The 19,070-nt window shown below is 40.1% G+C and overlaps 1 protein-coding gene across 1 annotated transcript; it reads left to right on the forward strand.

Annotated features, from left to right (window-relative positions):
• Nucleotides 1–8,422: 8,422 nt before the first annotated feature.
• Nucleotides 8,423–17,083, forward strand: LOC149314279 (ciliary microtubule associated protein 1A-like). Its single transcript, XM_089520775.1, has 6 exons — nt 8,423–8,531; nt 9,806–10,003; nt 10,659–10,760; nt 11,779–11,900; nt 14,696–14,833; nt 16,955–17,083. Exons 1-6 carry the CDS (start codon nt 8,423–8,425, stop codon nt 17,042–17,044), a joined length of 759 nt encoding a protein of 252 aa, XP_089376901.1. The 3' UTR covers nt 17,045–17,083.
• The last annotated feature ends 1,987 nt before the right edge of the window (nt 17,084–19,070 follow it).

Here is a 19,070-nt window from a genome sequence, read left to right on the forward strand (position 1 = left end):
TTTAACTTCCTGCACTCTACTCCATACAGATGTTAGTGTTTCTTGTGTCATCATCTCACTTTCAAACCATTTTAGAGAGTAACTGCTGGATTAATGCATGCCCCAATTTCAAAATGGGGGCATTTCAGAACCTCCCTTTTTGAGGGATTTGAGATCATCCCCATAAATCTGAATAAGATGGCCAAGATTTTGTGAAAGTGGTGCTGCCAGCAAGTTACTCTGCTATCCACTCATAATCTTTGAGATGAAATCAGAGAACACATAAATGTTCATTGTGACATAATCTAAATGTTATTAGCTAATCAAACATCACAGGTGGATTAATTTAATCAAAATTAGAAATTCTGCCAGGGCAGTACTGTTTATTCTTCTCTATGTGTTGCTTGTTTTCAGTCCATACTTGAGTCTAGAACCCAAACATTTCCTCTGATTTAATATTTGCTATAGTAATTGTTACTTTATAGATGACATTTCTCATCTTCACATTTTGCCCTGGTTACATCTCTCTCTCCCTCTATCTATTAGTTACAATAGGAGCACACAGCATCCAAACACACATACAGAGGTGCTTTTCCTTCTGCCTCTGGCAATGGGCATATTTGCCATATATACAGAGATTAAACCCTATAGAAGTAAATTAAGATCCATGCATTCTAAAATAAACTATGGTGACCCAACCTCTCCCATTGCCTGAGGTAGAAAGAGAAGCACCACTGGTGGTGCCACATCTTTACAGCCCCTCTTGGGCACATGTGCTGAAGAGGGACCACAACACAATGAAAGAGCCTCTGCTTTGCCTGCAGAAAGTTCCCCTACTCACATGCTGCCTTCCTGTCCTCCTGTTCCTGCCTTGTAAAAAAAATTGCAGGCCTTTATAAGGTCTGTATAAAATTTACTGGCCTCTTCGAGCAACTGGCACTTCTTGACACAGAGGGTGAGCAGACAGCACTGGCAGCAGTGTAAAGGAGTGACATGGAAGACAAGTAAGAGGGAGGGATGGGATGCAGATGTGGCAAGGATGCAGATGTGCCACCAGTGTATAGGTGACACCCAGCTCTATTACTCCTTTTCATCACAAGCCAAGAAAGCTGTTTTGGTCCTAAACCACAGCCTGTCATCAGTGATGGACTGGATGAGGAACAACAAATTGAAATTTAATCCAGTGAAGATGAAGGTGCTTCTGGTCAGTTGAAAGACAGTTCAGGGAACAACAATTCAGCATGTGCTGGATGGGTTTACACTCTCCTTGAAGGTGCAGGTCTGCATCTTAGGTGTGCTCCTGGATTCAACTCTGAGCCTGAAGGCCCAGGTTTTAGCAGTGGCTAGGAGTTCACTTGTCCAATTGAAACGTATGTACCAGCTTCACCCATTCCTTGAGATATCAGATCTGATAACAGCGATACATACCTCAGTTACATCCTGGTTAGATTATTATAATGTACTCTACATGAGGCTGCCTGTGAAAAGTGTTCAGAAACTTCAACTGATCCAAACATATTCAGCCAGATTGCTAATGAAGACTGGCTACAGGAATACACAACACTCCTGTTGTAACAGCTTCAATGGCTATGCCATTTGTGGGCACAGTTCAAAGTACTGTGTTACTCAAAATGCTGGAGTCCAGTAGGGTGCCCACAGCCAATGTGTTTAGGGGAATTTGTTACTTAGCTCAAACTATAGAAATATTGTTTGACAGCAGTCTAGGTATTAGCCCAGCTATATCAAGTCTGGATTACCCAGAAATTCCAGATACAGGTTTCAAATGAGAATTATAGTTTATTAATGGTGAATAAAGCAACACACACACACACACACACAATCCATGCACGCACACAAGAGCTAACAAAATCAAAGGTAGGAAAGGTGAATAGGTGTGAGGCTTTGCTAATGATAATATGGACAAAAATCTTGAGTCCAAGTGATCAGGACAGAAGAGGCTCAATCACTGCAATGGAACGGAGGGTTAGCCAGCGTATTGAGGGGCTTAGCTTAGTAAACCAACAGTGTCTGCTTGCTGCTAGACTGACACCAAAGCATGTTTGTCTTACTACCTGTATACATACCCTGAAAATAGCTCGGGGGGAGGGGGGAGAAACCCAAAGTAGAATGGATTAAATTGCTTTAGATGGTTTCCCAAGACAGGAGAGAATGGTCTGAAACTGAATTGAATGCAATGGGTGATTGGTGTGAATACCTCAGACAAAAGAGATTAATTAACCCACTGGCTCGCAAGCCTGCCATAGATTCAGGGTGTCCAAAGTGGGGTTATTCTTTGCCAACTTTATTCACTTTATATCAAATATGGAGGGGTGAACGGGGGCTAAATCTTGGGGTAATAGCTGGTTTTGATCTATAAAGCACTATATGACTCAGGTCCAGGTTATTTGAAGTACAAGCCCATGCTTTGAGATCTGTTGGAGAAGCCCTTCTTTCTGTCCCACCACCCTCACATGCAAATCTAGTAGAAACAGAGGAGAGGGCCTTTTCAGTGGTTGCCCCCGGGGTCTGGAACTCCCTTACCAGAAAAGTTAGACTGGCACTCTCCCTACTTTCTTTTAGCAAAAGTAAAGACTTTTCTGCTTAGACAGGCATTTGACTATATAAGGCCTGCCTCACCAAGTAATGTGCTGGCTGCTGTTAATTGTTGTGCTGGTGTGTGTGTTTGTGCATGCATTTTAATGATATATATTTTAATCTGGTTTAATTATTATTTAATCTCATTTTAACTTTCATATCGTGTGGATTTTTAATAATAAATTTTTAAATTTGTTATAAACCACATTGAGTTCTGGCCTGGGAAAAAGATGGATTAGAAAACACAACAACAATAATATAGGTGAAACAAAGTACGGAGAGAAATGGTTAATGGAGCAGCCATAGGGCCCTTCTAAAGTGATAAAGCTAGTCAGTTTGCCACTCTGAGTATCCTTTTAAAAATTATTGGGTTTTTAAAATATATATGCAAAGAAAGAGGGTAAAGCAAAGAGGACTGGGGAAGGAAGGGATGAAATACATAGGGCATGAACAAAGGTTAAGCATGTATGTATATTAATCTATGTTGACCCTATGTCACCATAAGATGTTTCTTTGGAACTGTAACACTTATACATGGCTAAAAGAGTGAGCTCTTCTGACCATTGGAAGGAACATATTTGGGCACTTTCACATTACACAGTTATAGCATTATGATTCTCCTTTGCCAGCCATGGTTCCATCCTATGAAATCCTGGGACTGACATCATAAGGAAGGAAATTTAGAATTCACAGTCAGAGAGTTTCTCTAATGCTTCACTAAAAACAACCCACAGGATTCCATAGGTTGCTGCCATGGCTATTAAAGTGCAACCATTGTGGTATAACCAGGTAATGTGTAAGCTACAGTAGGAAAAGACAGGATCCAAACATACTGATCATGAATTACATTCAAAGTCACAGAAATATACTTTAAATCAGTATACATATATTAAATCAGTACATATGTGTTTACAAATATCAAAAAAATTCTAATTCAAATAATACATTGCAATATATCCAGTCAGAGTGACCATTGTGTACACGCTCATCGTATACTATAAGAGAGAATTATCTGCACTATATCATCACAGTTTAGCTGAATTTTTTCTTTGTGTTCCAGTTTCTTTCTAAAAAGACATAGTGGAGTTCAATATACCTGAAATATCCATTTTTGCTGAGGCAAACATAGTTTTAAATCTAAACAGATTTTACTGAGACTAAGGCAATTTTCTATTGGATGCTTTGCACAGGATAATCACATTCTTTATTCCACAGTTCTGACTTCATTGACAGTGCTTTCCAACAAATATTTGTAAACCTCACATGTTGATTTTAGTTGCTCTGAGGACATAGTTATTGCCCCCAACAGAACAGAGAAGGCTGAAGCAATTGGAGCTGATGGCCTATGTATTCACACCAAAATATATTCCAGTCATAGATATTTCCTTCCCATGTTGGTGGTTAAATGGTATGTGAACAGCAGTATTTAAAATGGCAAAAATTCTTGATTTGGCTTATCAATTGGTCTAACAAATAAATCCCACAATCTGCTCATTTTATCCATAAAAAGGGATTGTCTTACAATTTCAAAACTGGGATTGCCCATGAAATTAGTTCAGAATGAGTGTAGTTGAGAGATCATATATCAAGCCTGGCTGCAGAATTGCATGGTGCACAGTCTCTTTTTTTCCTGGTAGATACAGCCCAAGTAACGCTAGACAAAAAAATGAGACCAAAATAGGTTCAATCCAAAATAGCTTATGGAGGAAGAGCATTTCTATTATACCATTCTTGCCAGCCATTTGTATGAGTCAAGAGAGAAGGTTCATGATGCAAACTCAAGTTTGGCAAATTAAATCTGCCTTTGGAAAATGACAGTGGGTGATTCTGCTGATGCCCTGGTTGATCAGTGGAATGGGGATATGGCATGGGCAATTGGCACAATTCCTCCAAAGCGACCTTTGCTTGGGTGCAGAGCAAAGGGTTTCCCAGTCATACTTTATGTTCTAGAATACCAGGAAGAACTATGGTGGTCGATTGTTTGTTTCTATGACAATTTCATGAAAGTTCTTCTCAACCCCTATGGAAGGGAGGGTAATTTCCCACCTATAGAGATGGGTTCTGCTTGGTCCACATTCCATCTTCTTCTCAAACCACCTGCAACCCTGTTGAAAAGAATCAAGGAAGGAATCTTCAGACAACAAGGTTGCTCACATAAGTTAAATTACCAAAGGCATAAAAAGGTGAATTACCTCTTAGTTATTAAACAACATCCTTACTTTTCCCATTTCTTTTCCTCTGTTATATATGGTATAGTTTGCTTTTCTGATCCCTTGGAAACTAATGTCAATTAGAGTCAGAGTAAGTATAACCAGAAATTGCAGGATGCACCACTTTGAATTAATATTGTACCCAGTTAAAATTTAGCAAAATAGAATAAGGTGTGGAGGCAGGTACCAAAGTGTGGAGTGGATCTGCCTGTAAGTGTACTCCCAACCCACTTAATCTAAGTGTGGTGTGGATCTGTCCGTAGGTGTACTCCCATCCCACCTGACACAAGGGATGAGCAGGCCTCTGATGAATCCTTGCCTCACCTCCTTTGCTGTGTTGCAGCTAGGACACAACTTGCATAAATGTATGACTTTCTGTATGTTCTTTGCCTGATGTAGTTTATGTTTGTTAATATTTTTGAATTAAGCATATTTACAAGTGGGTTGATCATCTATGAGAATTCATAGACAGTAGCAACTGCACAGAAACTGATATCTCAAAGTGAAACACAGCTGCAGAACTCTACCAACAGGTTTGTGGGAAAAGAAAAGAACTGACAAATCTAGAGGTAAGATGTCTTGGACAAGGATAGTCTATTCCTATTGTACACATATTAAAGGGCATTGCAAGTTCCTTGGATCATGCTGAATAATTTTGAGCCAGAGCACAGTCAAGTCTCCCCACCCTGCTCCCTCAGTCCCTAATATGTACTTTTGTGAACTTACCTCCCCCAAGCAGAGAGAAAGAAAATGCAACAAAATTTGACTTTATTTTGGCAAAAACAGAACAGTGTAATCTCTGCTTGATACCATTGCTCACTTCTGGAATATATAATAGAATAACAGAACAAACAAGCCACAGCTCTGTACATGACATGACTCTCAAGGAGGGTCAGATAATGGCACTTTTATTTTTAGAATCATTCAGATGTTGCACAGCTTAATTCTAAGTTTTGTACCTTAAACAAAAGGAACACAGGGAATGTCTCTGGTTCCCCTTCCTGATCAGATTACAAAACATGGGTTTAAAAAAATTCACCAATGCCCTTGTCTACAACAAAACCTAACTAGACTGCTATCCTATATTGATTTACCTGACAGTACAGATCATTGAATTCAATGGAATTTACTTTTTAGTAGACATGTATGACAAAGCTAGGGAATCTGTAGTTCTTCATATGTTGTCAGACTCCAGATTCCATCAGCACCAGCAAGGACAGTGATGAGGCGTCATGGAAGTGAGAGTTTGTCAACATTTAGAGGACCACAGATTTGCTATCCCTGATGTACTGGATTGGTGGTGTATAGGTTGACTAAGGCCCAAAACACACTGCAGAAATAATCCAGTTTGAGACTGCTTTAACTGCCCTGACTCAATGCTAAGGAATTCTGGGAACTGTAGTTTTCTGAGACATTTAGCCTTCTCTGTCAGAGAGTTCTGGTGCCATAGTAAACTACAATTCCCAGGCAATGGTACCACTGGGTGGGTGTGGGCTGCACCGGATGACACCCATAAATAAAATCCCAGAAGGGGGAGTGACCCCCTAGAAAAGGGGGGTGAGACCCAGTCAGCCCCCCCACCCCCTGCAGGCACTCCTTGGGCCCATATAGGTGCTGATCTGGGCTTTGGGGGGGGGTCTCCAGCCCCAGTAGGGAGTGGGTGGCCATTTCTCTGGCCCACACAGGCACTTCTCTAGCCCCAGAAGTCCCACCAGAAGTCCTGCCCAGAAGTTCTCCTCCCAGTAGTCCTGCCCTCTGCACCAGGTGACACCTGGTGAGGATCCCCACTGTTCTTAAGATTCCCTAGCACTGAGCCAGGGCAGTTAAAGTGGGCTCTGCAGTGTGTTTTGGACATAATTTGTCCAGTCAACCTGTTTCATTCTACAGAGGCTGAAGGCCCTCTCAGATACCTCATGGAAATCTGTTTTGTTTTTCCGCATCAAAATGATCACAGTCAAATCTAGGTCTTTCTTTCCCACCTCCCCATCTTCTATTTTCCATTTTCTACATGCACAACAAAATAAAACTGTAACAGGCCCAGTTAGCTCTCTAGAGGGAGCCCTGCAGTCTTCTGGTGAAATGTTTAAAAGATAATACATTCATTTCACTTCATCTGGATTCCTCTGCTCTTTCTTTCTGTCTTAAACTGACTACTGAGTGATGTAAAATAAAAAGCACCCTGGATGTACACTTGCCCCTCCACATTAGCTGGGGTTAGGGGCACAGCCCCCTCATAAATGTAGAAAAACCACAATTAACAAAAACACTATGTTTTCACCTGAGAGAACACCTCTCCAGGAATCTCTAGGTCCTCCAATGCAACTCTATGGTCAACATCTGTCAGCAATTGACCATAGAATTGTGCTGGAGGAGCTACAAATTCCTAGTGGAGTGTTCTCTCTAGGTATCTCTAGGTCAGGGGTAGGCAACCCTTTTGAGCCGGGGGCCGGGTTGCTGTCCCTCAGACAACTGGGGGGCCGAAGCCAAAAAATAAATAATTAAATATTTTTTTTAAATTAAATAAATAAATAAACCGGGACAAATGTAGGACAACATTTTCAAATGGAGGGCACTTTTTAAATAAAAAATGGAGGACACGCGAAAAAATTTGCTGATTTTTTTAAAAAGGTTAAGATAAATGCATGTTTCTGAGGCTTCTATAGACAATTGCCCCACCATGCCCCTTGCACGAGATGCCAAAGGCCCCGGCGGCAATCGCTGGCAGGACTGGGCTGGGGCCGGTCCCAAGGCCTCGCCGGGCCGCATCCGGCCCGCGGGCCGCAGGTTGCCTACCCCTGCTCTAGGTACTTCAGTGTGACTTTGGGTTAAAGTTGACCATAGAATTGCGGTAGAGGACCTAGATATTCCTTGAGAGAACATATTAATAAAATCTTTGAATAATCAAATCCACAAAAGTCAAACTGTCAAATGAGGGAGGGGCGAGTGTACTACATTTTGCTGTCCTTAACAGATTTCCTTGGAAAATGGGGGGAAAACCCAACCTGGAATTATTGTGAAAACACCCAAATGTTACAAACAGAAAACAGCAAAGTCTGAACTAGACCTTGGAAAAGTTACTTTTTGGAGTGAATACAACCCCAGAAAGAGCCAGCATGCTGTAGTGATTCAAGTGCTGGACTAAGATTACAGGAGACTAGGGTCTAAATCCCCATTCAGCCATGAAGCCTGCTGGATGATCTGGGGCAAGTTATGCTTGCTCAGCTTTAGAGGAAGACCATTGAATACCTCCTCTGGATAAATCTTACCAAAAAGAAACACAACCTAGAAAATCTCAAGTGTGCATAATAACAACAGCAACAAAACCAGAATGCAGGGGTCAGAAGTTCTTGGACTGCAGCTTCCTTCTGCCCTTGCCAGCTTAATCAATGGTGAGGTACAACAAGGGAAATTGCAGCCCAGCAACCTCTGTAGGGTAATTCATACTTAATCAGAATCTCTCTTCCGTAATAGACAGACATGGAATTCTTCCTTCCTACACTATCCATGGTATTTTTTTAAATCATATAACATGATCCAGCTGTTCAGTGACAAATGTAAGAGAACATATATAGGTTTCTCTGTTAAATAATCTGCTCTGTCCTTTACATTTCTCAGGCATTGGAATCTAGGATCCAATCATGAGTAATGGAGCATGGGTAGGAACATGGAGGCCTCATCGTCCAAGAGGCCCAATCATGGCCCAGTATACAGGTCCTGGGCCAAAGTACTACGTACAAGGAGCAACAGGTAAATAAAAGCAAGGAAAATAGTATTATGGGGTTTTTAAGTTAATTCATTCTTGATTTTAAAATGCAAAGGAGGACAAACAAATTTGTTTTATGTCTGCTCTCTAATTCAAGTGAAATATCTCCATGTTAGAAATATCTGTCTGAGCCAACTTCCTACACAAGTTCAGTGGAAATGAATACAAAAGCTCTTGTGCAGCTTCTATTCATTTCAATGAGGCTGATTCAAAAAAATTTCCTGACAGATTTCCCTGATGCCTCTGTATTGCTAATCCTCGTTGTGCATTTCAAAAATGGCACAGCTGAATCTGCTCATTTTTGCTCACTGAAATACACAAGGGAGGGCCTTTTCAGTGGTTGCTCCCAGGTTGTGGAACTCTCTGCCAAGAGAGTCCAGATGTCACTTCTGTTATCCTTCTGCCAATAGGCAAAGGCATTTTTTATTCAGGCAGACTTTTCATATCTAAGCTGATCTGCTGCTGAATTTGATATTTAGCCAACTGTAAAACCTGCTTACAGTTGTGCATTTGACTGTAATTTTTGTCTTTTATTTTTATGCTAATTTACATTTTATTGGCTGTGTCTAACTGATCTATTTTATTTTTTTTTTAATTTTTACTCTGTTATGTGTTCTGCATTATATTCTGTGTTATATTGTTATGTAGACAGAAAGATGGAAATAAATAAGTAGTAAATAAGTAGGATTCTACAGTTGTACAGATACACCTCGGTTAAAGAAGTAGATGTGTTCCTGGGTATTACTTCTTTAACCGAAAATGTGGTACCAGAGACAGAAAAAACATGGAAAGAATAGTGATAGGTTCCTACTTGACAAAAAGGAAGAGAAATTCAACGTATTTAGGCAAACCTTTCATCCAAAACTAACACTAGGCATAGATGAAAGGAAACAACCAGGTCAGGTAAGCCTTGCATAAGTAAACAAAAACATTTTGGAGGACAAAATTACTTTTTATTTCTCCAGCCTCCAGTTTGCTTATGATTTCCGTTTGGGTGGCCAAATGTATTGATGTCTGGATTGTTTTTTAAAAAAACATGGTGGGGGAAGCTAGTGAGGCACATTTATATATTCTTCCCTTTTCTCTCTATTTTGCTATTCATGCATGCTCAGTAAGAGACAACTGTAGGGAAGCACACACAGCTGCAAGAAGATCAGATAGAGTGCTGGTACTAAACAAACCAGTGATCTGGCTCTGAATGACAGCTTTTTATAACAAAACTATTTGCATCATATGTATCCATTCTCTTTTCCTCCAGGTTATGTATCACACATCCCAACCAAAAGGAAAGCCCCAGCCTATAGTATGCATGGCTCAAGGCCTTCCCTCAGCAAAGACTGCTCTCCAGGTCCCTATAATGTGCAGAGCTCTATGACAAATAGGGGGAGGAAGTCAGCTCCAGCTTATTCAATGGGTAGCCGGCCCAGAGTGAAAGTGGAGGTTACCCCAGGTCCAGGTAAGCTGGATTCCTCTATTCAAAATATATGCCTATGATATGGTTCTGTTCAAACAACACAGAGGAAGCATATGAATGGAGCGTTCTGAAGGATTCTATAGAAGTGTGTGTTAAGAAATATCACACAGGTTGCTTAATGACCAGATTCATGGCATTCTCCATTTTCACTTTGCAGAACTGTTTTTAGTCAATATGAATGTTGTGTTTAAAAATGCACTTGGATGTTTGTCAAAAATTATTGGTATTCATGCCTCTACTGTCTCTGGTGTATCTATTTAAATATATCTATATCTATATATGGAACATACTCTCTGCAAAACAGCAAAAATTGTTCATAATGTTTGCTCACTGACTATAACAAAAAAAAATTCTATCCAGGCTCAATTCCCTGCCAAGTTACATGTATCTTGGGAAGGGATAGAAAACTGAAGCTGATCTAGACAATTTTCTGTCTGTGGGATCACAGACTGCCAGAAATACAAAACAAAACAGCACCTGCCACTAGAAATAGTCTTGGAGAACAGGAATGTTTTTATATTGAACAGAGTGAGAGTGATATTACTAAAAGGTGAATTGCCATTCCTGGCAGCTTCCAGGCATGAAGAAATGTCTCACCCTTAATCTAACTGTGGCTGTTGCTTTCCTTCTTTCCTAGGCGATTATTCACCAGAGAAGTCTCACAAAATTATCTATAAATCTGCACCTGTACATTCTCTATCATTTAGAACTCATGGTGCTAAAGTAGACAGCACACCAGGTAAGACTGAGCATGGGGCTGGATGGGATGGAGCTTAGAAAGTTAGGCCCTGTGCAGACTGGTCTTAAAGGCCGGCTTGAGGGTGGAGTTGGGGTGTACATCCACATGACACACACCTCGACTCTGCCCCCAGGGTGGTGTGATGCTATGCACCGCTCCACATGGCATGTGGCATCATGGCGCTCCTCTGGTGCTGTGTCCTCACAACACAGCACCAGAAGAGCTCTATAAAGCCGCAGTGGTGCAGCTATCACACCCTTGCAGGGCACAAAAAGGAGCCCTGCAGTTGCCGTGGCTCTGATCTGGCTATCTGCACAGCCCCTCAATTTGTAAAAGCCACCAGTCACTTTTATAATTCCAAGACTCCCCAAAGTAGTCACACTGTCATGCCTTCAAAAATTAAAAAAAAAATTCTTTACTAATCTCTAAAGTTTCTGTGCCATTTCTCTAAAGTAATTACATTTTAAATATTTGAACACTATACACTTCTGGCCTGTGATATTAAACACACTGTCTTCCTATCCACATTGTCCTCATTTTTTAATAACCAGAACAGAGCACAAGGTAGCAATGTGAGGCACAATACAAGAGACAATTTGAAGGATGTAATATTCTTGCTTCACCTTTTAGTGAGGCTGCACTCCATAACTATAAAAGTGAATGAAAGATACAGTTACGTGGCAAAAGGCATGAAGGTATCCTTCTTTAAGTTACTGTAACTTTGTTATACAGTATGTTTGTTGCTGGAAAAAGGAACTAATTACAGGTGGCTGGTTGTTTGCAAGTAATTACTCCAGGCTGAGTGTTTTGTTTACTATTGCCAAAAAAACCTGAGCCCTGGTTGTATTAAATAATCCATGCCACTGAATCCAACACAGAAATAGGCAATCATTCCCACAGGATTTCTGAGCCCTTAGCAGTACACTGTAGCATGGTGAATCCCAGCCATTGCATGTCTCCTCCTTAGACTCTACCTAAAGTCTTTGGCACTCTTCATATTGGTACTTTACTCTTTCAGGCCCTAACACTTACGTGATCCCAGGGGTGTTTGGACCACACGCTGTGGGCAAATCTTCAAGCCCTTCTTATTCCATGGCAAGAAAGAGTATGCTTGGGTGCTTTCATGAAGACCTTCATAAGGTAGGCTCATGAACTCACTTCATTTCTTCTTTCTCTGTTGGTTACCAATAATAAAAGTATGCCTTTTGTTAACCTTTATAAATAAAAAGTATGCCTTATTAACCTTTATAAATAAAGGTTAATAATAATACTATTAATAATAATAATAATAATAATAATAATAAATTTTGGTGTTATCTTTTTCACTCTTTTAAAAGCATACTAATTAATTACCTCTAATTTATACTGATGATTAGTAGTGCAGCCAACACCTAATATAACCTGTTACACTTGATCATGGCATTTTAAATGTTAAATTACTTTTTCAGAATCAAGCACCAACTTGACCTTTAGTTCTAGCAAAGATCAATTGATTATATGGTTTTGCATCTTCCTTAACCTTGTCACACCTCATTCTTCTTATACTCTTTAAGCCAATCTAAGGTGCTAAGGTTCCATGGAAAACAAAAGTTTGATTGCCCTTTAACGGAACCTGAAAAGGTTTCCAAAGTAAACGCTTTGTTTTGATACTCCAAAGGTGAGAGGGACTGGTTGTGATTGATTATGCTTCGTGGATTTTACAACCCAGCGATAAGATCTTGAGAGTCCCCTGAAGTAGGTGGCAGGAAAGGGTTGTTTATGGAGGCAAAAGAGTTGAAAGGGAGATTCCATCTAGTTTGATCTGGCAGAACTCATCCTTTGGCTGGTTGGTGTCTGTCTAAAATGCAGAGTGCAGGGAAGGCACCAGTGTTCCTTCACATGGCTGTGGATATGTGCCCCATACTATTTATCCCAGTGCTATGAATGCCATCACAAGCCACATCCTTTCATGATACTGCTTTAATATTACAAATCTGATTTTGATGAATATATCAGGGGATGTACAGATGCTTACACCACCATCACTTGCAAGGACATAAGAGCTCTGAGACTCAACAACTTGAAAATTATCAAATGTGTTACTAAGTTAATTTAAGTTTGTTATAGATGTTCACTTGCAGTTTTTACTTTTGCACAGTGATCACCTAGATTTTTTAAAAAAGGTTTTCTGCTGACAACCTTTCATTTTAAGTGACTAAAAACAGTAGGCCAAAGTGCAGTAAGAGGCAGAAAACTATCACTTCATTTTAATTTGTAAACCTATATATTCCGACAATAAATAAAAATATATAGTGGTATATATGTCATTCTACTAGAGAAATATGCAGCTTTTGGAGGAACCCTAGATGTTTGCAAAAAGCAGTCTTGGTCACCGCTGATACCTGGGCTTCCAAGCTCAGCACTGAATCCAGAAATACCCCCAAACTATGAACCTGAGTTTTCAGAGTGTGACCCCATCTAATACAAGCTGAATCCCTATTCCCAGATCTGTCTTTCAATTGACCAAGAGCACATCTGTCTTGTCTGGATTAAGCTTCAATTTGTTTTCCCTCATCCAGTCCATTACAGCGGCCAGACACTGGTTTAAGACAAAAACAGCTTCCTTGGAATTTGGTGGAAAGGAGTGACAGAACTGAGTATTATCAGCTTACAGGTGACACCTTACTCCAAAACTTCAGACAACTTCTCTCAGTGGTTTCAACTGCCACTACAGTTAAGACTGAATCTTCTTAAGCCATGCCCCTCAAAAGCTTGGTGTTAGAAGACAAAAACTAAAGGGAAAGAAGGAGGGTTCACACAAGACAGTGCACATTTTAGTTTCCTGGGCAGATAGACAGAAGAGTCCTTCTTGGACAAGGTTTCTAGACCCACAAAGGCAGGGGAGTGGGAGACAAATGGTCAGGTAGGATCAGGATGTAGTGCCTAAATACTCTGAAGGCACCAGATCTTACCTGAACTTGGAAGTTAAGAAGGGTCAACCCTGGTTAGTACTTGGATGAGAGACTGGCATTGAATTCCAGGTCCTATAGGCTAAATTTTACAGTGGGGCCTCCAGATATGTGGGGTTTGGTTCCAGGATCCCCTGCGGATGACAAAAACCATGAATTATTGTGCACTATATTATTAAATGGTGTGCACAGATGCTTCAGTGCATGTGCTTTCACATTGCCACCATTTAAAATATAGGATGGGATGACCTGCTGTATTTCAGAGGAAGGCAATGGCAAACCACCTCTGAGTACTTTTTGCCTTAAAAAATCCTATGAAATTAATGGGGCCACTGTAAGTCAACAATGACTTGAAGGCATATGCACACACATACACACGATCAGGATGTAAGGCTATAGTCGAGCCTGGACTGCTGGGTCAGCATAACTGAAATATAGGTTTGTGCCCATAGACTTCAGGAGACCAGGGTTCAAATCGTCAATTGCCCATGGAAAACCACTGGTTGACCTTGGACAAGTCAGACACTCTCATTCTCAAAGGAAGGCAATGACCAACTCACTCTGAACAAATCTTGCCAAGAAAACCCTATGAAAGGGTTACCCTAGGCCAGGTCACCATAAGCTGGAAACAACTTGAGGGTACACAACAATAGCAAAGTCTTCCTACCAGCAACTAAGCCACTTTGAATGCATTGGAACTTATTTCTGAACATACACACCAAAGATTGCACTGCTAAAGGGAACAATTCAAAACAGACGAAAAGACTTGAGGGGGTTGAAAATTAGAAGAAGCTTAAACAGTGTGAGACAAATAAGGTAATGCTGGTAAACAAAACTGTGTTTCATGTATTTCAGGGCAACATAATTTTCCTACAAATGTAGAGATAGTACATCGGTAAGCAGTATAGAAATGTACTTGCTATTGCTATTGCTTCTGACTATACATTGATTGTCATCCATGGAAATCTCTCTGCTTCTTACTTACAGACCCCTGGTCCTGCAGCATATCATAAGCCAAATACAGAAGTCTATAAAAAGAGAGCACCAAAATACTCCATGGGCCTGCGAAGTGGGACGTTACGAAGTGGGAAAATACCTGGGCCTGTGGATTATGAAGTAGGAAAGGTAAGAAAATTTATTTCTGTTGTTAATTAATTAATATTTATTTATTTATTGTATCAGTGTGTTTTTGACCCACATACAGCAACAGAGCCAGTTGTCAGGGATCTTTGTTGCTGTTTTTTGCTCTGGTGTGGGGACAAGAGAAACAAGGAGTTGGGAATATATAGCTGAGCAACAATACTTATTATTTTGAGAAATTTGGAAGTAAGTACCTTGGAACTTACCTCTGATACGTCCATCAATGGTGGTTTCCCCCCCTTAATTGTTCCATTTGATCCAAAGCAGATTCATACGTTCAGATTTGTTCAAGTGATATGTTGGACTGAGACCAGGGAATGAGGTCTCTCCTCTTTTCATGAGCACAACAGTTGTTAAACCACAATTTGCTGTGATGTTTGAACTACAAAACTATGGACTGAGTGTTTCATACAAACCGGCATCAACCTGTTGTTTCTAATTCTGATTCATAGCAAATGAATATGATGGCCAGTTGTGGTTTAATTACTTAAAATACTTCCTTTGCAGACTTGTGGATGGTTTAATGGAAGAGGAAAAGTAATAAAATGGCTACCAATTCAAACCATGATTGAAAACGTTTCCCTATAGAAATAAATACTATTAGTGGTTTGATAGTCATTAGCAATGCCATACATAGCAGAGGCATTAAAAAAAACCAGGCAGTTTTAATAATTCTCTTATGAGGCACTACAGTTCCAGAATTACAGTTGTTCTTAAAAGGAACCCTCCTTCTGAGATGGGATCCAATTTATGTAGCTCTATGAGATTGCACTCCTTCATTCTTGTGCGCCCCCCCCCCCCCAGTTTTTTAACTCATTGGGAGGAGGAAACAGCAGAGGTACTGTTTATTTACTTGTGAAGAACCAGGACAGACACAGGATATTAAAGCTGCTGGAGTAGATGTACTATTTATTCCAAACTATAGTTACACATAGTAGAAGAAATCAGTATGCTTACTTCAGTTAAAGCAATAAAGGTACGTGTTTCTTGATAAATCTAGTGGTGAATTCCCTCAAACTCACTTTCTCACTGTCACTGAAAAAAAGGAAGGAAGGAAGGAAGGAAGGAAGGAAGGAAGGAAGGAAGGAAGGAAAACAATCATAGCCATTGCTCAGAATTTGTTGTGCTGTCTTCCACTTTGTGCACAACAAAAGAGCCTGTAATTTTAAGAATCATCTGTCCTGTGGGCTCCAGATCCTTGATTTCAAGCCATCAGGGATCATCACAGCTTATATTTCAAATTGTGGCAATATGAATGCACATATGCTGGTTACACTGATGGAGCCCAGCGTAACATATGAAGCTATACTTGTCCCTCCATATTAGCTAGAGTTAGGGGCACAAGACCCCCGTGAATATGGAAAAACTGCAAATAACAAAAACACCATGTTTTTATCTGAGAGGACATCTCTCTAGGAATCCCTAGGTGTTTCAGTGCAACTTTTAGTTAAAGTTGTCCATAGAGTTGCACTGGAGGACCTAGATATTCCTAGAGAGAACATATTAATCAAATTCATGAATAATCAAATCTGCAAATATCAAAGCCACAAATATGGAGGGATGAGTGTATTATCTGAACTTGCCTCCAGAAACACTTACTGTTGCAAGATTACTTTTCGCAAGGTTCAGTCTCAGAATCAATATTAACACATTGGAGGGTTTCTAGCCTCCAAGACTCACTGAATCATTGTGCAAATAAGTAACGTTCATGTAAGCCTCCCTCCTCCCATTGCAACAAGAAAAATGGCAGGAACTTAAAGAGGAATGACAGTTATTATAACAAAAATTCTACATTTAATTCTGGAGAGGGAGATCTGCCTTTAGGAGTTCAGATTCCCAAGGCTAGCTATTTTGCACTAGTGGAGTTCTATGCTTTATTTTTCTTAAAGCAGCAGGAAATAATCTGCTTCTACAATAAAGTAGAAATTAGAGAAATGTAAGCACTTATAATTAAGCAAAAGTTGCAGCCAGTGGCTGTAATGTTTGGAAAGCCACCAGACATCTAACCTGAGCTGGTCAAAGAAGCCATGCTTATTAGAGGTCTAAGAAAACTTTAAAAAAAGGTTCTTGGACTAGTGGTTACATAATTTCTCACCCTCTTTTTAGGTATCGCTGGTCAGATCTTGTGCTCCAGTTGTCAGTTTTGGAATCAAGCACTCTGATTATACAACACCTCTGATTGTGGATGTCTGCTGAAGTTGTCCTCTGCCACAGAACCTCGACTGAGTTTTTTTCTACTGCAGTTTCAATATCATGTTCCTCCATGTTTTAAAGCTGCTTGCTTTCAACGCTTCTAAACTAACTAGCAGCTCTTGGCTTGTATGTTTTCAAAACAAATACCAGCCCTGAAGGAACATTTCAAATATTCAGAAGCTGGTTATTGTTGAAGACTGAAGTACAAAATTCTGATGAAGGAATGTGCCAGTCCCTTCTTGCGATGAAGACACATTGCAAACTTGCCTTAATGCTTTGAGCCCACTGAACATGTGTCTAAATTCTGAGTACAGAATCTAAATGCTGTGTACAGACAATTTTTGGAGAAATTAAGATTTGATGTATTGAGAAATATACATATTTGTATTTATTTTATTTTATTTTTTGTAAAAACATCCATATTCCTGAACATAGAACCATTTCATGGAACATATTTATTCCTGCATTAACTCATATAAATCTTTTTTGTATACTTGTTTTACTGTCTTCAACTATGAAATGTGTTTGAAAAGAAATAATTCAGGAAAGCAATTCTTAGTTCATGTCCTAGTTTGCTCATAAAACCTCAAAGAAACACTATACAAGCTGTAAAAGTATCAAACAGAAACACACTTAAGCTTTCATAGGAATGACAGTAAGAATTTAGATTTACTGTGACTATATTGTCTTGCAATTGAGTAGGGAACTAATCCGCCACATTGGGATAGCAGCTGAAACCCTTGTCATTAGAGTGGCAATTGCCACCAACATATGAAAATATTTGATGAAGGGAAACAAATCCCACCCAGTGCTTTCCCCTTGTTGCAGCGTGCCTTCAAGTTCTTTCTGATTTATGGAGACTCCAAGGTGAACCTATAATGGGATTTTCTTGGCAAGATTTGTTCAGATGGAGTTTGACTTCACCTTCAGCTTAGGGTGAGACAGTATGACTTGCCCAAGGTCACCCAGTGGGTTTCCATGTCCGAGCAGGGATCACTAGATTCATAATCCACTACTCATGGTCATAGCAACTCTATAAGCAAGGTAATTTTATGGATGGTACAAAACCATGATAAATGACATACAGGATAAAACATTTCTCAGAATGTAATGTAGAAGTGAAGTGCACCTTTTAAAGATCATTGGATATTAGGATCATTGGATATTTCCACCATGGAAAGTGTCCTCTCCATGCTTTCTGTAACCGCACTGCCCACCACACAACTTTTAAATCTGGATTAGTAACATCATGACACAATGTCTGGTTCCAGAGCTAGATGGAGATTACCCTTGATTTTAGTAAGGCCTTTGACAGGATCCCCTATGATACTGCAAATAAGCTAGTAAAATGTGGGCTAGACAATGTGACTGTTAGATGGATTTGTACTTGGGTGCTTCCCAATAGTTCCTCTTCATCTTGAGAGAAGTGACCAGTGGGGTGCCACAGGGTTCTATCATCGGTCCAGTGCTATTCAACAACTTTATAAACTTTATACAGTACGTCCATGTCATACATGGGATGCTGAAAACCATTCTGGGAGAAGGGGCAGTGCATCCCATAAGGAATAATGAGGTGCGAGCTTGTGGCACCACCATGTCAACGCGTGCACGAGCCCCATTCATTTAAATGGGGCTCAAGCATAGGCGGAATTCCCTTTACGTTGGGGGGTCTGGAACGGATCCCCTGCATAAAGGAAGGGCAGACTGTAATTTCTCTGAAGATGCCAGCCAGATGCTGGCGAAACGTCAGGAATAAACTGTTCTAGAACATAGCCACATAGCTCGAAAAACCCACAAAAAACTATGGATGCCAGCCATGAAAGCCTTCGACTTCACAACTTTATAAACTATTTAGATGATATAATAGAGGACATGCTCTTCTAATTTGCAGATGACACTAAATTAGGAGGGATACCAAAACCCCCAGAGAACAAGATCGGAATTCAAAATGATCGTAATAGATTAGAAAGCTGGGCCAAAACTTAACAAAATGAATGTCAACAGGGAGAAATGTAAGGTACTACACTTA

This window comes from Sceloporus occidentalis, unplaced genomic scaffold (assembly GCF_023333645.1).
Source record: "Sceloporus occidentalis isolate IW3139 unplaced genomic scaffold, rSceOcc1.0.p SCAF_4, whole genome shotgun sequence".
Taxonomy (NCBI): Eukaryota; Metazoa; Chordata; class Lepidosauria; order Squamata; family Phrynosomatidae; genus Sceloporus; species Sceloporus occidentalis.